Source organism: Chionomys nivalis, chromosome 15 (genome assembly GCF_950005125.1).
Source record: "Chionomys nivalis chromosome 15, mChiNiv1.1, whole genome shotgun sequence".
NCBI lineage: Eukaryota > Metazoa > Chordata > Mammalia > Rodentia > Cricetidae > Chionomys > Chionomys nivalis.
This window is the reverse complement of record NC_080100.1, coordinates 45,009,064-45,032,807: the sequence shown is the minus strand read 5'-3', so window position 1 is coordinate 45,032,807 and position 23,744 is coordinate 45,009,064. Positions and strand designations below refer to the sequence as shown.

The 23,744-nt window shown below is 44.4% G+C and overlaps 1 protein-coding gene across 4 annotated transcripts; it reads right to left on the bottom strand.

Annotated features, from left to right (window-relative positions):
* Positions 1 to 5,404: 5,404 nt before the first annotated feature.
* On the bottom strand, positions 5,405 to 23,695 carry Marveld2 (MARVEL domain containing 2). 4 transcript variants are annotated; one of them, XM_057789688.1, is made up of 7 exons: positions 23,653 to 23,695; positions 19,287 to 20,438; positions 15,746 to 15,781; positions 10,396 to 10,541; positions 9,962 to 10,133; positions 7,799 to 7,849; positions 5,405 to 7,393 (listed from the first exon to the last, which is right to left on the bottom strand). In XM_057789688.1, the coding sequence occupies exons 2-7, from the start codon at positions 20,421 to 20,423 to the stop codon at positions 7,271 to 7,273; spliced, it is 1,665 nt and encodes a 554-aa protein (XP_057645671.1). In that variant the 5' UTR covers positions 20,424 to 20,438; positions 23,653 to 23,695; the 3' UTR covers positions 5,405 to 7,270. The 4 variants fall into 4 exon arrangements, with proteins under 4 accessions (XP_057645671.1, XP_057645672.1, XP_057645673.1 ...); XM_057789689.1 differs by lacking the exon at positions 23,653 to 23,695 and adding an exon at positions 23,379 to 23,426; XM_057789690.1 differs by lacking the exon at positions 23,653 to 23,695 and adding an exon at positions 23,273 to 23,335.
* Positions 23,696 to 23,744: the final 49 nt, after the last annotated feature.

Sequence of the window (23,744 nt, the reverse complement as noted above, 5' to 3'; positions counted from 1 at the left end):
GGCAAGTACTATAACCATTGAGCCATCTCTCCAGTCCTGTGCAGCCTTCTGTTTAAAATTAAGTTTTTTAGTGGTATGCAATAAACATAACACACAGATGTTAAGTGCACAAAGTACTTGCATCTCAAGAGTGCAGCTCGGTGTGGTGCTTTGAATGAGAAATTCCCCCAGGCTCAAGTATCTAGACATTTGGCCCTCTGTTGGGGGTGCTGTTTGGGGAAGGATAAGAACATCTATCTATCTATCTATCTATCTATCTATCTATCTATCTATCTATCTATCATCTATCTATTTTTAGATGTATTTATTTTATGTGTATGAGTGTTTTGCCTGCATAGATAGATAGATTACATACGTGCCTAGTGCCTATGGAGGTCAGAAGAAGATGTCAGATCCCCAGGAACTGGAGTTACAGGTAGTTGTGAACTACCGTTTGTGTGCTGGGAACGAAACCCATGTCCCCTGGAAGAGTAACAAATGCTCTTCCCTGCTGAACTGTCTCCAGATGGAACATTTAGGAGGTGGAGCCTTCCTGGAGAAAATGTGTCACTGGGGCAGGCTCTGAGACTGTAGCCTTGGCCTGACCCCCTCTAGCTCCCTCTCTCTTTGCTCTGTGTCCTGGTGTCCTGCTTTGACCACCTGCTGCCTTCCCTGCCTCACATTACAGACTCTCCTCAGGAAAAGCCTTTTCTTCCGTAAGTGGCCGTTGCTCTTGGTATTTCGTCGCGGCCACACAGTTCACACTGGAAGCTTGGCGTGCTGTGTCAGCACGGCGGTGGTACTGTTAGGTAGGCTCTAGTACAGGTCATTGGATAACTGGAACTCTGCCCCTAGGGAGTTAGGGCTGACCTTCACTAGCGACTTATTCTTGTTAGGCTACGTTGTTAATGAGCTACTCTTCTCGCCCAGCCCTTTCCCCTGCCACAATGCCATGTAGCCGAGCCATCTCACCAGGGTCAATCTTCCATGTTATTCAGTACTTCCAGCACCAGAATTCTGAACCAAGTAACTCTTTTATTTATTTATTTACTTACTTACTTTTTTATTGGTTTTTCGATACAAGGTTTCTCTGTAGCTTTGGAGCCTGTCCTGGAACTAGCTCTTGTAGACCAGGCTGGCCTCCAACTCACAGAGATCCGCCTGCCTCTCCCTCCCGAGTGCTGGGATTAAAGGTGTGTGCCACCTCTGCCAGGCAGCTCTTTTCTTTTTAAGGTACTAAGCCTTGGGTATGTTGTTATGGTAACTCCCAACTAAAGACTAAGATACTGATATAACCGCCACCCGGAGCATTGCCTAGGTCAGTTCCAACCATGAGAAGACACCTTCCTGTCCCTTTCGCTAGTCCTTGCTCTCCACGGCTTCCTCCTCCGCTGTGCTGACTTAAGTCACTCCTGATTAGTTTTGACACTTTTTTCTTGTGGATTTTTTGTTTTGCATTTTTGAGACCCTGGCTAGCCTGGAACTCTCTACATAGATGAGGCTGGTCTAGAACTCACAGAAATCCACCTGCCTCCGCCTCCTATCTCCAGAGTGCTGGGATTAAAGGTGCACATCACTATGCTTGGCCTTTTTTCCTTTTTAAATGTTTTTTTTTTTTAATATTTATTTATTTATTATGTATACAATATTCTGTCTGTGTATATGCCTGCTGGCCAGAAGAGAGCACCAGACCCCATTACAGATGGTTATGAGCCACCATGTGGTTGCTGGGAATTGAACTCAGGACCTTTGGAAGAGCAGGCAATGCTCTTAACCTCTGAGCCATCTCTCCAGCCCTCCTTTTTAAATGTTAACATACATTAGTTGTGCAATGTGATAAGTTTCCTTATTAAATTTTCACACGTGTGTGTACTACACTTTGATTGTGTATCGTCTTTTGTCCCCCTTCCCTGGTTGCTGTGTTCTAGGCTTTATATAAAGTGAATTGTACAGAATGCCCTCATCTGGCTCTTGTGGAGACCACACCACCCTCAGACAAATATGTCTATTCTGTGTGATAGCAGCTCATTTCTGTTATACAGTCTTAGCTCGGTTTATTTCTCATTTCTTTTGATCTGCTGTTGATGGGCTAACAGGATTAGTTATTGCCAATTTGGGGTTATTATGAGTAAAACTTGCTATTGTTGCCCATTCTTTTTGGCGAACATCTGTACTCAAATAAAACAGTAAAGGTGCCTGGTGTAGGAGGTCCTTCTGTCTTTGTGCTGCTTTCATTGATTAATGAATAAAGAAAACTGCTTTGGCCTGATATGGCAGAACTTAGGTCGGCGGAAAAGACAGAACTGAATTCTGGGAGGAAGAAAGCAGAGTCAGAGAGAGCCGCCATGGAGCTGCCAGAGTCAGACACGCTGAATCTTTCCCTGTAAGTCACTGCTATGTGGTGATATACAGATTAATAGAAATGGGTTAAATCAAGATGTGACTGGGCAGGATAGAGACTTCCATCTACAGGGTGCCCTGGGTAAAGAATAGCCTTGTGTGAAATAATCCAACCTGTTTTGGTTAATGTCTGTCACGAGTCCCAGACTTTACTGTAACTTAGTTCCTCCAAAGCCTCTACATGGCCAAGGAATTAAGTCTGGAAGTTCATACCTGGAGGAGGGGTGCCTGAAAGCTCCTTATATCTGGGGCCCTTTGTCCTGTTATTCACTTTTATTTCAGCAAACTAGTGTTTAGTGAATATACTTTGAGTAACAAAAAAGAGATTCCCATATCAATCTCCATGTTTGTTTCATGCACGTATATACCCAGAGCCTGTTTACAAGGACATCAGAGATAGAAGCCAGAAGCCTAAGGGCTACAAGAAAATCATTTATCTTAGCTGGGTATGGCAATCCAGCATTTACTCCCAACACTTGGGAGGCAGAGGCAGGCAGATCACTGTGAATTAGGGGCCAGACTAATCCAGGTAGTGAGGACCCAAATAATTGTTTTAAAAATTGTTACTAAATAAAGAAAAATATTATTTAAGCTAGCACACAAGCTAATGGGCTTTGTTGTGGTATTCTCATCCATGTTGTCTTACTTTGCTCTTATTGGTCCTCCTCCCACGTTGCCCTCCCCCATCTCTCCTGTGGTTCTTTTTCCCACGTGTGCCAGCGCACCTGGCTGTGGAGTTCAGAGAACGACCAAGGGTGCTGTCCCTCGGGCTTTCGTTTGAGACAGGTTCTCCTTGGCCTGGAACTTTCTTTTTTTTTTTTTTTTTAAGATTTATTTATTATGTATACAACATTCTGCCTCCATGTATGCCCGCACGCCAGAAGAGGGCGCCAGATCTCATTACAGATGGCTGTGAGCCACCATGTGGTTGCTGGGAATTGAACTCAGGACCTCTAGAAGAGCAGCCAGTGCTCTTAACCTCTGAGCCATCTCTCCAGCCCGGCCTGGAACTTTCATAGGGTGAGCCAGCCGGGCAGTGGGCATCAGGGATCTGCCTGTCTGTCCTTCCTGCCTTTGCTGGGACTGCAAATGCACTTCGCTGTCATACCTTTCTGCTTGGATCCTGGGGACCCAACGCAGGTCCTCATGCTTAGGACACAAGTGCCTTCTTGACAGCCATCTCCACAGCCACCTAACTTCCTCATAAAGAAGGAACCGAATCTTTGCCCTGTTACCAGAAAATGTCCCGGGTCCCAGCCCGCTTCTCCCCTTTCACGGTGACTAACTAGTACACTGTGGCTTTGGTCTTTGTGAATCGCTTCTGTCTGAGTATATGAATGTCACTGTGGAGATAACAGGCTGAGCCCATATACACAGCCCCCAGAGTCCTGATTACACGATGAGATCATGCCTCCCTTCATTAACAATGAATTATTCTTTGACTCAAGGGAAAGTTCTTACCAGTAACCTCACTAAGCCAACTCTATAAAACTAAACATCAGGATATTCAGGCAGTGACAACATGGCTGTTGAACTTTCTGTCGCCTGATCTCATTGTTCAGTCAGGAAGACTTGATGAGGTCATATAGCTTAGACCTAATTCTCATTCCTTGTTCTCTCCATCATCTGACATGAACATCAAAAACCTTAAGACAATAATATATAAAATTACATTAAAATGAAATAAGTGATAAGCACAAAAATGTGGATTTCAGAAAAATTACCTCATCTAACTTTAACCAAAAATAAAAGCAGAATCATACAAATCTAGGTTTTTGTATTTTAGTGTTTGAGACTAAACATTTAGTGTTTAGTGTCTGGAACTCAGTAGACCAGGCTGGCCTCAAACTCAGAAATCCACCTGTCTCTGCCTCCGAAGTGCTTTTCCCACTAGCCTGGGTCTTGCCAAGTCACCATATACCAGGCTGGGTTCTCCCTGTCTCTTTCTCCAGAGCCAATGGCCCAGTTTTCTGGGAACTCCCCGACTTTCCTAGCTTGTTTTGTTGTTGTTTGTTTTGGATTTCAGCCCTAGTGGGTCTGGAACTTTCTGGGATCCTCCGACCTCTGACTGGGTGCTAGGATCCAAGTCCTGAGCTCACAGGCATGCATTTCTAGTGGTGTGACCCACAGTTTGCTCAAACAGGATAGGAGACAATATTAAGTCACCTGAGCACTGTGACCTACAGGTATTCATGACTTTCCAGTTTCTTTTTAAGAAAATAATTATTAGCTGGGCAATGGTGGCCCACGCCTTTAATCCCAGCACTCAGGCAGAGGAAGGCGGGTCTCTGAGTTCAAGGCCAGCCTGTCTACAGAGTGAGTTCCTGGACAGTCAGGGCTACACAGAGAATCCCTGTCTTGGAAACAAGAACAAAAGATTTGTTTTTATTATCTTTTAATTACATGTATGATGTATGAGTGTGTCTGTGTGGGTATGTGCAGTGCCAGGGAAGGCAAAGGTGGCAGGTACAGGTGATTGTCAGCAACCCGATGTGGGTAATGGGAAGAGGTCACAGGTCCCTTGCAAGAGCAGTGTGAGCTCTTAACCAGCCCTCCAGTTTATTTTCTGATTAAGGAAAGTACTTTCAAAAACATTCTTGCCGGGCGGTGGTGGCGCACGCCTTTAATCCCAGCACTTGGGAGGCAGAGGCAGGCGGATCTCTGTGAGTTCGAGACCAGCCTGGTCTACAAGAGCTAGTTCCAGGACAGGCTCCAAAACCACAGAGAAACCCTGTCTCGAAAAACCAAAAAAAAAACAAAAAAAAAAAACAAAAAAAAAAACATTCTTTTTTTTTTTTTTTTTTTTTTTTCGAGACAGGGTTTTCTCTGTGGCTTTGAAGCCTGTCCTAGAACTAGCTCTGTAGACCAGGCTGGTCTTGAACTCACAGAGATCCGCCTGCCTCTGCCTCCCGAGTGCTGGGATTAAAGGCGTGCGCCACCACCGCCCAGCTTCAAGAACATTCTTGGTGAACATAGGAATGTTTGAAAAGCAACAAAGAACACACACAAAATAGCAGGTAATTGACATTTTAATGCATCTATGCATTGATATAACATTAAAAAAGAATCGGTTCTACAGCATCAGTCTTAAAAGATTAACATTTATAATACAGTAAAATAAAGTTTCACAAAGTTAAATGTCCTTAACATTTAATTTTAATGTTAAGCTAGATATTTTTAAATGTACAAAATGAGAATATCTCACATTTAAAAACAAAACAAGACAACAGAGTCTTGCTTTGTAGCCCAAGCTGGCTTGAACTTGACATCCTTCTGCCTCAGCTGCTGAATGCTAGGACATTGTGCACACCACCATATTTTATCGACTTATTTATTTACTTATTTGAATTTGCAGATGTACTGCCCGTCACTCAGAAAGACAAGTTAGGTCATGTAGAAGCTGGAACTTTCTGCCTGTTCCATGTGTTACTCTGGTTTCTCCACTATGTAAAATCCTTTGGACATTAATCAGTTATCTGAATGGAAGCTATATGAGGCAGAAACCATAATTCTATCAGGGAAATAATTGGCTAGATCCTGCTGAATAGAGAGAAACCAGAAGTAGTGTTTTTTTCTTCTCCATCTTAATTTTTTTTATTTTTTTTAATTTATTTTTATTTTTCAAGACAGGACTTCACTTAGTCCAGGCTGGCCTTGAACTCACTGTGCAAAGGTTGACTTTGAACTCCTTATCTTCCTGCCTCCCAGGCATTAAACACAATGCACTGTTTATGCAGTGCTGGGACTGAACCTTCACACAGGCTGGGCAGTTGTTCTATCAACCCAGCTACATCTTCAGCATCTTAAAAATTTTATTTATTTATTTGTTTGTTTTTCAAGGCAGGGTTTCTAGAGCCCATTCTGGAACTCTTGTAGACCAGGCTGGCCTTGAACCCAGAGATCCACCTGCCTCTGCCTCCCAAGTGCTGGGATTAAGGGCCTGCACACCACCACCGCCTGGTTAATTTTCTTTTTTTTTTTTTTTTTTGACGTTACTAGGGATCAGGGTTTCTTCTAAGCCTGCCAGGAAAATCCTTGACCACTGATCTACATCTCCTGCCTGCCAACAATTTCTTTAAAAAAAAAATAGTAAAACTTTTCTGATGAATAAAACGTCAACCAGGAGGTTATCGGTAAGATGAAGTGTGCTAATGAATCTTGGAGAGAACCAAGTCAATAAAAGGTGTCATTCCCATGTGCACAAGACAGGCTAGGCGGGGGACTTGGGGACATATGCATGGTCACAGACAACAGCGAGACATCTACTTAAGGCACAAAGACAATCTTTTTTGGTTAACCGCTGGTTAAAGACTGTTCCTTGAGACACATCCTAGGTAGCTCACCCATGCAGCAACACGCCCGCAGCACTTCCCGCACAGATGCGCTGCTCTGACTGCCCTATGAGGTAGGTACCACCCTACTTCCATCTTACAGCAGCAAAGGGCACAGAGGCTTAATCAAGTGGCCCAAGATCACAATGTGTGACAACCGATCTTTGCTTCAAGTCCTCGTGACTTCCCTAGGAAGAGTCTCCTAAGAACTTCTCTTACGAAGAGAAATTCCTAGAGAAACTGAAGGAAGCAGCCTGAATGAAGGAAAAAGCAAGATCAGAACTGGGGGTTCTGAGCTCGCCCCTCCCCAGAGACGGATATCTAAAACGGCAACACATTTTAATGAGAAAAACATGAAACTGGAATCAGGTGAATACACGGTTTCGCCAGTCTCAGGAAAGGCTCTAGGTAGGTCTGAAATGTCTGAGTAAAATCACAGCGTTTAACCTTGGATATTAAACCAAGCAGAAACTGACCTGGAAGAGCCCGCTTCTCACCCATGAGCCCAGCATATAAAGGCAGTGAAGAGACAGTTGGCTATAAAAACAGTTTCAAACGGGCTAAGAATAACCTTGCGTATCCCAGTTCATTACTTTATCATACTCTTGAATTCTTTGCTTTATGTGAGAAAGTTTGTTCTTGAGGTAATCACAACGCTCCTTCTTTTCCAGAAATGAAGGGTCCTACGAAAGAAACAGTTATTAATTCAGCTTTCCTCCGTGACCGACAGACACGTCCTCGCACAGAAAGCAGCGGGGTTACCCGGCAGATACGATTTGATAATTAGAACACTCACGCTCTCTGTCAACACAAGACAACCCGTGCTTTAGGGTCACAGGAAAACTGAGGGGAATATGGAGAGCAGAGAGGAACCTTTAGTCGTCAACATATATGAAGAGCAAGTGTGGGAAATATGAATAAAGGTCCCTCCCGGATTTTTCCCAACTCCGCCCTTTGCGGAATCTCACAAGTCAATAGAGACTCCATGGGAGACATTTCATAATTTAGCGTAAAAGAAACTGGAGGTCTACCAGTTATCACCAACTAATGGAGACGCGGACGCGGACAAAGACAGCTCATTTACTCACATTCCTTTTCTTCCTAAACTCTTCATGGATTCTTGAAATTCTCTCGTGTTCCTAAAATTAATATATTTTTATCTTATTTTAGTTAAAACCTGCATTTACTCAAATCATGTCTCAAAGCACACTGGGAATTGGAACAAAAAACCTATTTTTTGCCAAGCACGATGTCACACGCTTGCAATTCTAGCACTTGGGGGCAGACGTCGGACCACTCTGAATTCAAAGTCAGTCTGAGCTGACAGAGGGGGACCCTGCCTCAAAACACAAACCTCCCTGTTTTTTGCACAAAGCTAGAATGAAAATAGCTACACAAAATATAATTCACAAACATTTGCAACTAATTCCCTGCCAGGCAGTGCTCTTGGCCCCGCCAAGTGTTACAAGCAGCCGTGTGACCCTGGGTGAACCGTCTGTCCTAAGATTCTTCCCCCACCACAAACAATATCCATAACCTTCAAACGCTTGTCAGGAGGTTCACTTATTCGCAATGATCCTGATAGAGAGATAAATAAAAACCACCACATTGGCCCTTTCCCTCATCTTCATCCTCCCTGGACAGCTCTCCTCGTGAGTCAGGTGTGCTCCAGGAAGAGGCCGGGACTGTTCGACTCCTGAGAAGAGCTAGTAGAAGGTCCCTTCTAATTTTATTATACATTTTATACTAAACATAAATATATTATGTAATCAAATAAGTATTATATATAAATATAATTTATATATTATATAAATAGAAGTAAGACAGAGGACTACAGAAATATTTCCATTTCTCCATGAATGCCTTGTTTTTCTTACATGACTTCTTTTTCTACACAACTTCTTTTGAGACAAGATCTCACAACGTTCCCCAGGCCTAGAACTCCTGGGTTCAGGAGCTTCTCCTGCTCAGTTCCCAAGCAGCCGGCCCTGCAGGCTTGGCCAACAAACACGGCTCTTCTTGCACACCTCTGAAGACCTCTAAACTTGGTTACCGTTTTGCACCCATTGGCCTTGAGTATTTCCCAAATGGTAGTGCCTGACCCACTAGTTCAGTGTTTGCTGGGTTTCTCCTGCTTCCTAGAACACAGACAGGGTCTCACTGTGCAGTCCTCAGAGACCTGCCTGCCTCTGTCTCTTGAGTGCTGAGATTAAAGGCGTGCGCCACCCAAGCCTAACCATCTTTTATCTTTTTTTTGGGGGGGGGGTTCAAGACAGCTTTTCTCTGTGTAGTCCTGGTTATCCTGGAACTAGTTCTATAGACCAGGGTGGCCTCAAACCCAGAGAGCCGCCTGCTTCTGCCTCTTCACTGCTGAGATTAAAGGCGTGCGCCACTGCTTCTGGTTTACCCCGTAGCATTTTTCAAAGAAGGTTTCAGAGAAAATGTCCTCTCATTCCCATAATTATCATCTCCCCCATGGCTTTTGTCTTTGCTTTAATCCTGTGGTCACTCGGTTGTGGCTGTCTAGGGCTTAGCTCTGCTCTCAGCACCCCCACAGTGCCCTCTTCCCTTGTGACTGAGACGGGTAGGGAATGCCCTGCCCATAGCCCCCCTCTTGTTACCCTGCTCTGACTGCACCATTTGTGTCCTTCAACACTCTGGCGGCACATATCTTTGGCAAGTTCACATTTTACTTAAATAAGAAAATAAAGTGTTTAATAACTGAAGGTGGGGGGCTGAGAACGGCAGAGTGCTGTCTGTCACACCAAGACCCTTTGATCTCCAGTGCCAGATAAAAAGACAAAAAGAAGCCGGGAGGTGGTGGTGCACGCCTCTAATCCCAGCACTCGGGAGGCAGAGGCAGGAGGATCTCTGTGAGTTTGAGGCCAGCCTGGTCTACAAGAGCTAGTTCGAGGACAGACTCCAAAGCTATATGGAAACCCTGTCTCAGAAAACAAAACAAAACAACAACAACAAAAACAAGAAAAAAAAACAAAACAAAAAGAAGGCAGCAATGGTAAAACATTAAGTTATAAAATTTTTACAGTTCTTTTTTTTTCTTTCTTTTTCTTTTTTTTTTTTTTTTTTTTTGGTAGCGATGGGATCAAACCTAAGGCTCTGCACACAGTGCTCTACTGACAGGAATAGAAATGCTGCCTAGTGACCTTGCTCAAACACTTTGATAGACAGCAGATAGGCGTTCGGGACTACCAACACATGGCAGTCTCCTCTCAGCAGGGGTGGCCACTGACCTGGGGGTTTTCAGCATGACGTGGCAGCCTGCTCATCACCGCATCCAGCTCCTCGAACTTCCTCAGGATGGCCTGCACTTCCGCAGACAGCTCTTTGTACTCTGAGAACTGGTCTTGGAACACAGCTTTGTAACGTTCTCGATCGTCATCCGTCCGAATCACAGGATATTTTCTGAGGAAAATCACAAATCAGGGGTGACAACTTTACCTGCAGGAGGTCTCTGGTGGCACTTCCCTAGCAGGCTCAAGACCCTGGGTTCTATCCACAGAGTGGGAAACGCAAGCTGAATAGCTGAATCGGGTCGGCTCACTCAATGCCCAGGCCTGGCGAACCTTACCCTGGATAACAAACGACCGCTCACATAAATTACTTTAAACACAGTGCTGGCTTGATGACAAACTAGAAGATACTAGAAAAACCGGGATGGACTCACGCCACGTAGTCAGGCATCACGATGGGCTTGGGAATGTAGCCCGGAGGGATGTGCCCGCTTTGAAGCTCAGGGGTCGTTTTCACTGTTCTCGACTCCTTGAGATTAACTTCTTGGTCTCTCTGTCTGTCACTGGTGGCCACTTCGCACTGCAGGAAAAGAGATAAAGAATCGACTGTACGAGGGAACAGGGAAAGAGTCCACCCAAGTTACTGGGAGAGAACGAAGCGGGAGTAGGAAGACGAAACGTGAAAAAAACAACTGTTGAGAGTTCCGTGTCTTAAACACACAAAGATGGTCTCAACGCAACAGCTGAACAGAGTCACGTCGGGAAACGGCAGCGCAGAGACGCCGGCGTCTCCCGCTCCTAATCAGCATATTACAAAGCAATAAAAAATATTACATATTCAGGAAAGAAGAAAAATGGCTGCGAAGGACTGGGAGAGGTTTCTAACAAAGCCAGCAGACGGGACACATGAATGGAAAATGCAGAGGAATCTTCTAGAACACGCAGTCAAAGGTAGCTCAGCATTTAACTGCACTGCACCCAGAACACCCAAGGCGGGTAGATGCAAGAAGGGTCCGATGCATAAGGTAAGGTTCAGAAAGGCTAATTGAACCCTCCAAGGTCACACAGCAACTAATCCGAAAAAACCCAACTAAATTCTGCAAGTGTTTGATTTTTGTGATGCTAGAGACTGACCCCAGAGGATTTGAGCATGCCAGGCTAGCTGTGTTCCGCCAATGCACTGTACCATAACCCAAGATTCCCTGACACTTTATATGAAAAAGATGCAGAAAACCTATTTGATTAAATGTATATTGTTCACATGCTAAAGCACCCTGAAGTTCCAGATGCATACTGGAAACAAGCCTAATGAATAAGGCAGGCAGTGCCAGCCACAGCTACAGGAAAATGACGTCCCGATGTAGAAACTCCTTTCTTCTCTACATAATACAAACAAAACAAAAACCAACAAAAGAGCGCAAACACACAATGAAGGATTCTGAAGCCTTGCCCTCCATTGCTCTGGCAGCTTTTAAAAGTCCTTTGTCTCCCCACCTCCCTGCTTCCGGACTGGTCTTGAGGTTTGGTTTAACTTTAGCTCACTGTCAAAGCCACCAGCTCTTACCTCACCAAATGGCACAGGCCTGAGCTAGTGGAAGCTGTTAACCTGCCCAAGAAAAGGAACCAGGAAAGGAGAAGCTCCAAGCCCACAAGACTGATGGGAGGAGATCACATCACAAGCCTCGGGGACCCAAGGCAAACAAGTGGGGACAGAATAAGGAACAGAAGCAAGGCGTCTTACTGATGTTGTCGGCATGACAACGGCCCCTATGGCTCATATGTTTGAATACCTGATCCCCAGTTGGAGGAACTGCTTGGAAAGAAATTACTGGAGGAGGTGTGTCACTGGGGTGGGCTTTGAGGCTTCAAACACCCATGCCATTTTCAGTGTGTGTGTCTGTCTCTGCCTCCTACTTACTTGGGAGGCAGAGACAAGTGGACCTCTGTGAGTTCGAGACCAGCCTGGTCTACAGAGCGAGTTCCAGGACAGGCTCCAAAGCTACAGAGAAAGCCTGTCTCAGCAATCTTTCCAAAAGCAATCTACAGATTCAACACAATGCCCATTAAAATCCCAGAAAAATTCTTCAAAGACCTCAAAAGAACGGTACTTAGCTTCATATGGAAAAGCAAAAAACCCAGGACAGCCAAAACAATCCTGTACAATAAAAGAACTTCTGGAGGCATCACAATCCCTGACTTCAAACTCTACTACAGAGCTACAGTACTGAAAAGAGCCTGGTATTGACATAGGAACAGACAGGAGGACCAATGGAACTGAACAGAAGACTCAGATATCAATCCACACATCTTCAAACACCTGATTTTTAACAAAGAAGCAAAAAATATCAAATGGAAAAAAGAAAGCATATTTAACAAATGGTGCTGGCATAACTGGATATTAACATGTAGAAGAATGAAAATATACCCATTATCTATCCCCATGCACAAAACTCAAGTCCAAATGGATCAAAGACCTCAACATAAAGCCAGCCACACTGAACCTTATAGAAGAGAAAGTGGGAAGTACACTTGAATGCATTGGCCACTTCCTAAATATAACCCCAGCAGCACAGACACTGAAACAATTAATACATGGGACCTCCGGAAACTGAGAAGCAAAGGACACGGTCAAGACAAAACGACAGCCTACAGAATGGGAAAAGATCTTCATTAACCCCACATCAGACAGAGGTCTGATCTCCAAAATATACAAAGAACTCAAGAAATTGGACACCAAAAGAACACATAATTCAATTTTAAAAAATGGAGTACAGACCTAAACAGAGAACTCTCAACAGAGGAATCTAAAATGTCTGTGAGACACTTAAGGAAATGTTCTATATACTTAGTCATCAGAGAAATGCAAATCAAAACAACTCTGAAATTCCATCTTACACCTGAAAGAATGGCCAAGATCAAAAACACTGATGACAACTTATGCTGGAGAGGTTGTGGGGAAAAGGGAACACTTCTGCATTGCTGGTGGGAATGCAAGCTGGTACAACCCCTCTGGATGTCAGTGTGGCCATTTCTCAGAAAATTAGGGAACAACCTTCCTCAAGACCCAGTAACACCACTTTTGAGTATATATCCATAGGATGCTCAATCGTGCCACACGGACATGTGCTCAACTATGTTCATAGCAGCATTGTTTGTCATAGTCAGAACCTGGGAACAACATAAATGCCCCTCGACTGAAGAATGGATAAGGAAAATGTGGTACATTTACACAATGGAGTACTACACAGCAGAAAAAAATGACAGCTTGAATTTTGCAGGAAAATGGATGGAACTAGAAAACATCATTTTGAGTAAGGTAACCCAGACCCAGAAAGACAATTATCACATGCACTCACTCATAGGTGATTTTTTTTTTTTTAGATTCACTTTTTTATTATGTATACAACATTCCTTCCATGTACACCTGCACATCAGAAGGGGGAACCAGATCTCATTACAGATGGCTGTAAGCCACCATGTGGTTGCTGGGAATTGAACTCAGGACCTCTGGAAGAGCAGTCAGTGCTCTTAACTGCTGAGCCATCTCACCAGCCCTCATAGGTGGTTTTTAAAGATAAAGCAAAGAAAACCAAAAAAAAAAAAAAAAAAAAAAAAAAAAGCCTACAAACCACAATCCCAGAGAACTTAGACAACAATGTGGACACTAAGAGAGACTTACATAGATCTAATCTACACGGGAAGTAGAAAGTAGAAAAAGACAAGATCTCCTGAGTAAATTGGGAGCATGGGGACCTTGGGGGAGGGTTGAAGGGGTTAAGGGAGAGGCAGGGAGGGGAGCAGAGAAAAATGCAGAGCTCAATAAAAATAAAACAAAACAAAACAAACAAACAAAAAACCCCAAGAAACCCTGTCTCAAAAAACCAAAAATAAAATAAAATATAATATAAAAAATAAGGTTCAGCCTACTCTACAGCCCAAATGATGGACAGGAAATTCAAGTTCAGAGAAGATAAGTAATTTCCACAGGATCAAAGGGCAAGAAGGAAGCTGCACCAGAGCCCTGATTCAGAGCAGCCTAATTGTAAAGTTCATCAAGGTGTCAGTCACTCTTTCTCCCAAACCGGCCCTCACAGGATTCAGGGGAAGGCAGGTGAAATAAATCACACCCATGGAAAGCCGGGTTCTAGAACTTTCTATCTCATTGGCTAAGTCCAGCTGATTAATGTGATTGAAATACCCCTAAGCTATTTCTGGATTCCATCTCTCGAGAGGTCTTTAAAGGGATATGTTTTGGCTAGATAGTGGTGCAGACCTTTAGGCCCAGCACTTGGGAGGCAGAGGCAGGCGGAGTTCGAGGCCAGTCTAGTATACAGAACAAGTTCCAGGATAGCCAGGGCTATATAGAGAAACCCTGTCTCAGAAGAAAAAAACAAACAAACAACAACAAAAAAAAAGAACGGGCATTCTACCATCATTCTTAACTATTTCAGGGCCTCCTGGACACGCTGTCTGGCTCTAGGCAGACTGAAAGCCAAGTCCCAGAACTCTCTGGCAGATCTTAATAGTCCCATCTCTGCATCCCATCCAGCGGGGACCCGACTGCTGGATACTGAGGGCTGCTTTCCCTTGCATCTTCCTGGCTTTTTAGGTTGACTCTGTTCTGTACTGAAGTCCATTGGTAAATCCCACTGCCTTCAGTGGGAATGACCACAAAGTCCAGACAATTCTACCCAGGACAAGAATAATTAGTGTTACCACATCACCGCCATACTGCAGCCCAGTGAGGTGACCCTGTCCTTCCTGGTACTGGGAAGTAAGCAACTGCAAAGGCTATATAGAGAAACCCTGTCTCAGAAGAAAAAAACAAACAAACAACAACAAAAAAACACCTTTAAATGTCCCCAAAGATGATGGATGGAGGGATGGACGGATGAATAAATGGAAGGATTTCAGGGATGGGGATTAAACCCAGGGCCTCAAACACATCAGGCAGGTAAGCATTCTACCACTGACCTTTATTCCAAATACTTAGGATATTGTGAATAGGCTTCCAAATGTTAGCATTCTGCATAATTTTGATACTAGGTCTTGACATTATCTGTTAACGAGTGCTGGCATTATAAAATAGATTTCCCATGTCAAATGTGTGTGTATATGTGTACACTGCTATGCTTAAGTATCTGTCCTGACTTTTCCCTTCAGGGACGGACTGATGTGCGCCCAAGTTGTTTATGGTACTGGTGTTTTATCACAGCAATAGAAACTCTAACAGACAATGACCTTGAACTTCTGATTCTCCTGCATTCACCTTCCACAAACTAGGATTACAGCCATGGGCCAGGATGCTCAGTTTGTACAGCGCTGGGTGGGGTGGGGGGAGAGAATCCAGGGCTTCATACATGCTAGGCAAGCAGTCTACCAACTGAGCTATACCCCAGCCTCAGGAATAATGATTTCCATTGAAGAAAATTAGCCAGGCATAGTTGGTAAGTCAAGAGTCCCATAGCACAGGAGGCAGAAGCAGGTGCAGGCAGCATGCATTAAAGGCCAGCCTGGGCCACACAGCAAGAATTCACATCAAATAAACATACATATAAGGAAGACCAACCATACTCATTACAAAAAGTTCATGTAACAAAATGAAAAGGGGATCAAGGGAGAACTGCCTAATCCGGTCCTTACAGTGTAGAAAAGAGCCAAAAGTCTTCATCCGAGTGTGGCATCATAGTTTCATGCATGGATGAGTCTATTGTCAACAAATATACACAAGAGATAAATGTTTAGCAAATCCACAGATACAGGATAACTTAATGTTGCTCTTACCATTCTCCTTTTTGATGACAATGATGGGTCATTTATCTGAAACAATAATAACACCAACAAAAGAGTTAAAATGACTTCTCAATAGCTCAACAGTCTGGAGTGCTTACTGCTCTTGCAGAGACTCACAACTGCCTGTAAATTCAGCATCTGGGGATCCCATGCCCTCTTCTGGCCCCCACATGCAAGTGTACATCACACACACACACGCACACACGCACGCACGCGCGCGTGTAAAATATAGAAGCTAATTTTCTTTTTTTAAAAGACTTATTTATGTATACAGTGTCCTGCCTGCAGGCCAGAAGAGAAACCAGATCTGATTATAGATAGTTTTGAGCCACCATGTGGTTGCTGGGAATTGAACTCAAGACCTCTGGAAGAGCAGTCAGCACTCTTAACCGCTGAGCCATCTCTCCAGCCCTAGAAGCTAATTTTTCAATGTTTCCATCCATTTGCACTTCTAACCCAATCTCAATGTCTGGGAGTTGACTCTCTTCTTGATGTCTGTTCTACGTACTTGTTCACCTATGGACCAGTAGGGAACCAGAAGATGTCAGGTGACTGTGTTTCCCTGTTAGTTAGCCGGGAGGATTTGGAGATGTGGGAATGGTGGTTACTATTAGGTAGGTTGCTTGAATTACCTAGATTTTATTTATTCCTGGTTACTTTATCTTGGGTGATTATATTGTTATTTTGTTTTGTTTATGAGATATGATCTTGTTACATAGCCTAGGCTAGCCTACAACTCACTATATAATTAGGCTGGCCTTAATCTTGCGGCTGTCTTCTTGCTTCTGCCCCAAGTGCTGGGATTACAGATGTGACTTACCATGTCCAGCACTTTGGACAATAGAAAAGTTAATACAGTCACTTTATAAAATTAATTGAAGAAAAACCGCCAAAGGCTGTAATATCACCTTCAATAATTCAAGTTTAATCAAATATTGTAAAAAAAATTCTTATATAAAGTTTTTAAGATGAACACACTAGCTTATGCCTGAAATTCTAACTCTCTGGGAGGCTGAGGCAGGAGGACTGTGGTAAGTGGTAAGTCATCCTGGGCTATATAATCAGTTTGAGTCCAACCTGGGCTACATAATAATACCTCTTCTCAAATAAAACAAAACTAATTGTTGGAGTTTTTGCATAAGACAGGGTTTTCTGTGTAGCCCTACTGTCCTGGAACTCATTCTAAAGACCAAGCTAGCCTAAAACTCAGAGATCAACCTGCCTCTGCCTGCCAAGTGCTGGGAAAAGGAGTGTGCCACCACCACAAAATACATTTTTATTGAAGGAAAAACATTATGCTAATAATAATTATATTAATGTAGTAGACTTATGAAATTTAAATAATTAAAAATTAATATTAAGCTAGCAAAAACTTATGAGGAGGAGTCTAAGTTTTCCTGTTTTGAATCCCACACATTACAATTAAAAGTTCTTAGGTGGGGGGCAGAGGCGCATCCCTGTAACACCAGCACCTCAGAGGCTGAGCAAGGTCAGCTTGATACACAGTGTCAGGCCAGCCATAGCTGTATAGTAAAATCCTGTTCCAAAACCAAAAGAAAACTCGTAAAATTCTTCAATTTATACATAGAGACTTAAACTTGAGCAATACCAGGCCAGGCACTGGTGACACAAACCTTAATCCCAATACTAGGAAGGCAGAGGCAGGCAGAGCTCTCTGAGTTTGGGCCAGCCTGGTCTACAGAGCGAGTTCCAGGGCAGTCAGAGGCGCTAAACAGAGAAATCCTGTCTTACAACAACAACAAAAAAACCCACAACAAAACAAAAAAAAACCTCAAAAAACAAAAAACAAAAAAAAAAAGAAAAAAGAAAGAAAATACTCTTGAAGGGCTAAGGTACAATTTTTTTTCTTTTCTTTCTTTCTTTGGTTTTGACTGCAGTGATAATTGAACCCAGGGCCTGAAGCAAATTGGGCAAGCACTCTAAGACTGAGCTACATCAGCCCTTTTCTCACGCTTTATTTTGAGATAGAATTTGATAAAGTTGCCAAGACTGCTTTTTTTTTTTTTTTTGTTTTTTTTTGTTTTTTTGAGACAGTGTTTCTCTGTGGCTTTGGAGCCTGTCCTGGAACTAGCTCTGTAGACCAGCCTGGCCTCGAACTCACAGAGATCCACCTGCCTCTGCCTCCCAAGTGCTGGGATTAAAGGTGTGTGCAAACCCTCCCCCCCACCAGCTGAGGTACACTTTTCAAAGTAACTTTGTAACAATAGAAGTACTTTCACAGATTCACTCTAGACCATTCAAAGTTTCTTTTTTTTTTATGATTTATTTATCTTTATTTTATGTGCATTGGTGTGAAGGTGTCAGATCCCCTGGAACTGGATTTTTCAGACAGTTGTGAGCTGCCATGTGGGTGCTGGGAATTGAACCCGGGTCCTCTGGAAGAGCAGTCAGTGCTCTTAACCGCTGAGCCATTTCTCCAGCCCCATCCAAAGTTTCTTGATTACCATATACGTGTTATAAAAATCACTTGCAGGGCATGGTGGAGCACACCTTTGATCCCAGCAGAGGCCGAGACAGGTGGAGCTCTATGAAGTCCTGGTCTATATAATGAGTTCCAGGCCAGCTAGGACCACACAGTGAGACCACGTCTCAAATAAACAAACATGTATCACATTCATAAAATGTGCTCTTAAAGGGACAGGGTTTAATCTTTATTTTTACATGTGCAATTATATAGAATCTAGGAAGCCTTGGGGAAAGCAGGAATGGAAATGCTTACAATAAGGTCGACTTAATTAGGGACAAATTTAAGGCAAACTAATTTTCTTTGGAATAGGAGATTCCACGGCACCTACTGGAAAGTGTAAAACATCAACATATCTCAGGGCAGACCGGAAGTAGCACAGCAAACCTAATGCTTGCTACTGTCAAACTCAAATACTTTCAAATGGGACTTTTTACATGATCTTGTCCATTACATAGCACCATCACTTTTTCCTCTATATTAATCTCATTACTTATTATTTTTATTGCTATTTTTAATAAGTAAAATTCAAGTGAGAAAAATAAACGCGGTACTTTCTTATTTTGGAATACAGACCTCTCCAAAATAATGATGAACCATTACAAGCCAGTAGGTGACCTCTATGTTTACCACAACTCAGTCATTCAGGGTTTGTTTTTTAGGCAAAGTCACCGTATGCTTTTCTGTTTTTCCTTTTTGAGACAGAGGGTTGAAAAGGAGCTCAGGCCTCAAACTATATGGCCCAAGCTAGACTTGAACTCAGAATTGTCCTGTTTTAACTTCCCAACAGCAGGGGTTAAGGTTAAACCACCATTCGCATTAGCCATACTCTCGTGTGTGTGTGTGTGTGTGTGTGTGTGTGTGTGTGTGCGCGCGCAATAACTGTGGGTTATCCCAGTCAAAGCAAGGACTGAGCAAGGACTCTTAAAATTTAGCTCAATTAAATACAGATCCAGATCCAGAAAGACCTTGACAAGGATGCTGTATTTTTTGCAGCAACAGAAAAACAAAGCAAAGCAAAACAAAGGTATTGAGAAAGTCACCTACCTCCTGCTGCTCCATGAATTCCCTATGCCTCCGGGCCGCCTCATGCCTCCAGAGCTTTAGACAGACCAGGGCGCTGAGGAGATACACTATCATGGTGACAAACAGGAAGATCATTGCAGCGATCTGACCTCCTTCTACCCGGCAGAACACTGCATTCATCGGCGTGTTAAATAATGGATAGTAGCAGAGTCCACCTCTGTTGGTGTCATTCACATAGACAATGGCTGCGGCCATGTACAGGATAAACAAGGCGACGTTCACGCCAAACTCCGTCAGGGGCCACCAGTTAGAGTCCAAAAGAATGGTGCGGTAGTACATGGACATGCCCAGCACCAGAATAATAATAGTGGCGATCCAAGCCAATCCAGCCACCACGAGTACGAAAGGGGTCTTGGGGCCACTGTAGTAATAACCCCCATAGGTGCTGCCCAGACCTGCCGTGCCATAGGGCTGTGTATATCCAAACAAGTTGTACCACTCGTTGTCCTTGTGGATGTAAGCCGTGACACAGGCGAAGACGCCAGCCCCCAGAAGCAGTTCAGCCACACCCAGAATTCTCAGCAGGCCTGCCCACGACTTCATGTAGGCATATCGCATATTGTACTCCTCCACCTTCTCACTGTAGGTCCGCGCCGTCTGTGTGCGCCGGTCTAGGGATGAGTAGGGGTCCTGGGGAAACATGGCATCTGCCCCCCGCTGGGAGTTGAAGGCACCTTCCGACCCTCCAGAAGGATCTTTGTAAGAACTGGGTGGGAAGTGGTTTGGTCTCCCTGGAGAGGCCGGAGGTGAGCACTCCACACCATCCGAGATGTATCTGATATCAGACACTGGCTTATCCCATTCTGGATCCTTTTTCTTCCCTCTGAAGAAGTTCTTCCAGGAGTCGGGGACAAAGCGCCTTACCGGCTTGAGGTCTGGTGCTATGGCTGGGTCCTCTGTGTCATCTGAGGAGAAGCTCGGGCCGAATGGTGGCTGTAATGGGAGAGGGGGAGGCGGCAGAGGATCTGCGCTCAGAGCCAGCTCACTGCTCTGAAGGGACTGGAGGGTTCTTATGGTACCATCGGGACCAGGCATGTCCCCTGGAACCTCACTGTAGCCCCTGTCCCGAATCCTGGACCTTCCATCACTTGACGACATTTGGGGTTTTCACACCTGTGGACAAGATTAAAGTTAGAATGTCTAGTTACTTAATCCTCCATAAATAAAATCCAATTATTTTATAAATCACTTAGTTACAAAAATGATTCAGGGGGCAGACATAATTATATCCAAGTATTATTGTATGTAAAATGATAAACACATTTTAAACATATGTAACAATTAGATTATCCAGAAATATATTTAAGTATTCTATGCTGAACATTTGGAAATCCTAAGGCATTATTTTATCTGGTAAAATGGAGGAGACCCATTAGTCAACAATGACTGACTGAAAACCTTGATAAATCAGGCACATTAAGGCTGTATTTAACTTTCCCACTTTTGCGGAACTAAAATCCCACTGTGAGCAGCAGGTGGTAAGTGAAATGCATAATGCACTAAGGATCAAAGTTGGGTTTTTTTTTCGGTTTGTTTTGGTTTGGTGTTTTCGAGCAGGGTTTGGAGCTGTCCTGGAACTCGCTCTGTAGACTAAACTGGCCTTGAACTCACAGAGATCCTCGTGTCTCTGCCTCCCAAGTGCTAGGATTAAAGGTGTGCAGGATTAACGTTTTAAAAGAGGAGTAGGGAGCACACTGCAGGCAATAGGCTTTCATTTTAGCACAGCCAGGGGTCTTCACGGAGAAAGTGACAGTATGGAAATAAAGGAGAAGGGGAAACCAAGCAGACGCCTGGAAGGAGCGCTTCAGGCAAATGAAACAGCTACAGTGAAAACCCAAACGCCCTTAGGGATTGCCTAACATGCTAGGGAAATGCCATGTCACAGAGCTCAGCAAGGCAGCGGCAGAAGGAGACGCAGGACAGAAGGGAAGCTGACTGATTCACCAGAGACCTTAAATCCACTGGCTATTAGGGGGTGATGAGCCAGAAGATTCAAAGTTGAGGAGTGGTGTGATCTGGCTTGTTTTAGTAGGATCTTTGTGGATGTTTAGAGCACCATGGAGAGGGGAAGGCTAAGATAAGGACGCTAATATACAAAGCATCACAGTGCTAGCCACAGACACAGTGAGGCCTTGCATTCTAGACATAGCAGATGTAAAATATGTAGCTACCGAAAACTTTTATTAAAAAATATTTATTTATTAAGCATACAATGTACTGCTGCAAGGAAGACACCAGGTCTCATTTTTTTTTTTTTTCTTTTTGGTTTTTCGAGACAGGGTTTCTCTGTGGTTTTGGACCCTGTCCTGGAACTAGCTCTTGTAGACCAGGCTGGTCTTAACTCACAGAGATCCGCCTGCCTCTGCCTTCCGAGTGCTGGGACTAAAGGCGTGCACCACCACCGCACAGCCTTTTTTTTTCTTTTAAAATGTGTGTTAGTCATTCATGTTTCTTCTTTTGAGGATTCTGTTCAGTTTCTTAGGCATATTTTGATGAAGTTGCTTTCTTTTCTTTTTAAAGAATGTTTATTCCCAGCACTCGGGAGGCAGAGGCAGGTGGATCTCTGGGAGTTCGAGGCCAGCCTGGTCTACAAGAGCTAGTTCCGAGACAGGCACCAAAGCTACAGAGAAACCCTGTCTCGGAAAAAAAACAAAACAAAAAAAACAAACAAACAAAAAGAATATTTATTTTATGTGTATGAGTACACTATCTGCGTGTATGCCTACAGGCCAGAAAAGGGCATCGGGTCCCACTATAGATGGTTGTGAGCCACCATGTAGGTGCTGGGAATTGAACTCGGAATCTCTGGAGGAGCAGTGTGTGCTCTTAGCCGCTGAGCCATTTCTCCAGCCTTTAGTGGGGGTTTCTATTTCTGTGATAAACACCATGACCATAACCGGGGGAGGAAAGGGTTTATTTCAGGTCGCAGCACTCAGATCGCACTCCATTGCTGAGGGAAGTCAGGACAGGAACTTGGAGGCAGGAGCTAACATAGAGGCCATGGAGAAGTACTGGTTACTGACTTTCTCCTCTTGGCTTGCTTAGTTTGTCTTCTTATAGTGTCCAGGACTACCAGGCCAGGGATGACACTACCAATAGTGAGCTGGGCCCTCCAACATCAATCATTGACAGAGAAAATGCACCAGAGGCTTACCCACAGGCCAACCTGTCAGGGACAGTTTCTTAACTGAGATTCCCTCTTCTAAAGGGGCTCTAACCTGTGTCAGGCTGACATAAAACCAGTCAGCCAACAACATTTACCTTTGTTGTCCTAAGTTTCTATTCAACACATGCCTAAGAATGTAGACGCAAAGCCCACTGGTGGCACACACTTTTAATCCCAGCACTTTGGAGGTAGAAGCAGAAGGACCTCTGTGAGTTCGAGGCCAGCCTGTCTACAAAGTGAGTTTCAGGACAGCCAGCACTGTTTCTGAGACAGGAAGCCTATCTCAAAAGAAAAAAAAGAAATCAAAACAAAAGAATGTAGAAGCAAAAGCACAACAAACAAACTGAACAAGGTTTGAAGTGTCTAGGGTACGGAGGGTTTACAGGGCATCCTGCTGGTTAATTTAACTCACTGTTAAAAGTGTGACTCTCTGTAACTGGTTCAGCTCATCTTCACCTGTGGGAAACGTCTCTGAAATACATCATTTTATCATTTAAATAAACAACAAATTTAAATGTGTCGAAAGGAATGGTCAGTGGTATTTTACCACATCTTAAACATATAGAAACTCCTGACGTCTTACGGGTTGCTCCAGAGCCCCCTAGACTCCATCCAGGTCGTTGAGATCGCAGGTCTTTGTTTGGTTGGGGCCAGGGACTTAGGAATGCCACAGTCCTGGCCAGAAAAATGGTTCCCTGCACGTCACAGGAATCAAGCCTGATTATCTTTACACAGGCACAACCGCCCCTTATAGTTTTGCCGCCTCCAGAAGGTGGACTACCTCGGGATTTGGGGTGGGGAGCGGCGAGCCGCAGCCGCCTCTGACGGTCACCAGAGTTCTCGCGGGGCTCTCCCATGCAGCCTCCCGGTTCGACGGCTGTACCCACCGGTGCGCCTCCCGACTTCGCCTTCTTCTCTGGAAAATCCACTCTGGCTTCCGCCCCAAGGTGGCCGTTGTCCCGGTCAGGACAGCCGGGAAAGTGGCGAGGGCGGCGCCACCCGGCGCCCGGAAGGAGGCGGTCCAGCCGGCCGCACCTGTCGCTGCAGGGAAACCCTCCCGCCGCCCCCAGCCGGCTCGCCCACATGCTCGGGCTTCAGCCTGGCTACAGGGTTAAAGCCCCCCACCCCACGGGCGCAGCGTCCCATCGCGGACCCACTCACCTGGCCGGAAGAACGCGACTCCCAGAGCCTCCCTCCGCGGGCACCGAAACTGGGATTGGGATCCTAAGGCGTGGTCGAGCCACAGCGCCCCG

Bases quoted from the DNA above. Each gene is read 5' to 3' on its own strand.
- Marveld2 (XM_057789688.1), bottom strand. From the start codon at position 20,423: ATGTCGTCAAGTGATGGAAGGTCCAGGATTCGGGACAGGGGCTACAGT. The intron at 10,542-15,745 runs GTAAGAGCAACA...CTTTTCCTGCAG, and splicing joins TGTCATCAAAAAGGAGAATG to TGCGAAGTGGCCACCAGTGA. The intron at 7,850-9,961 runs GTCAGTGGCCAC...TATTAATTTTAG, and splicing joins GTCATGCTGAAAACCCCCAG to GAACACGAGAGAATTTCAAG.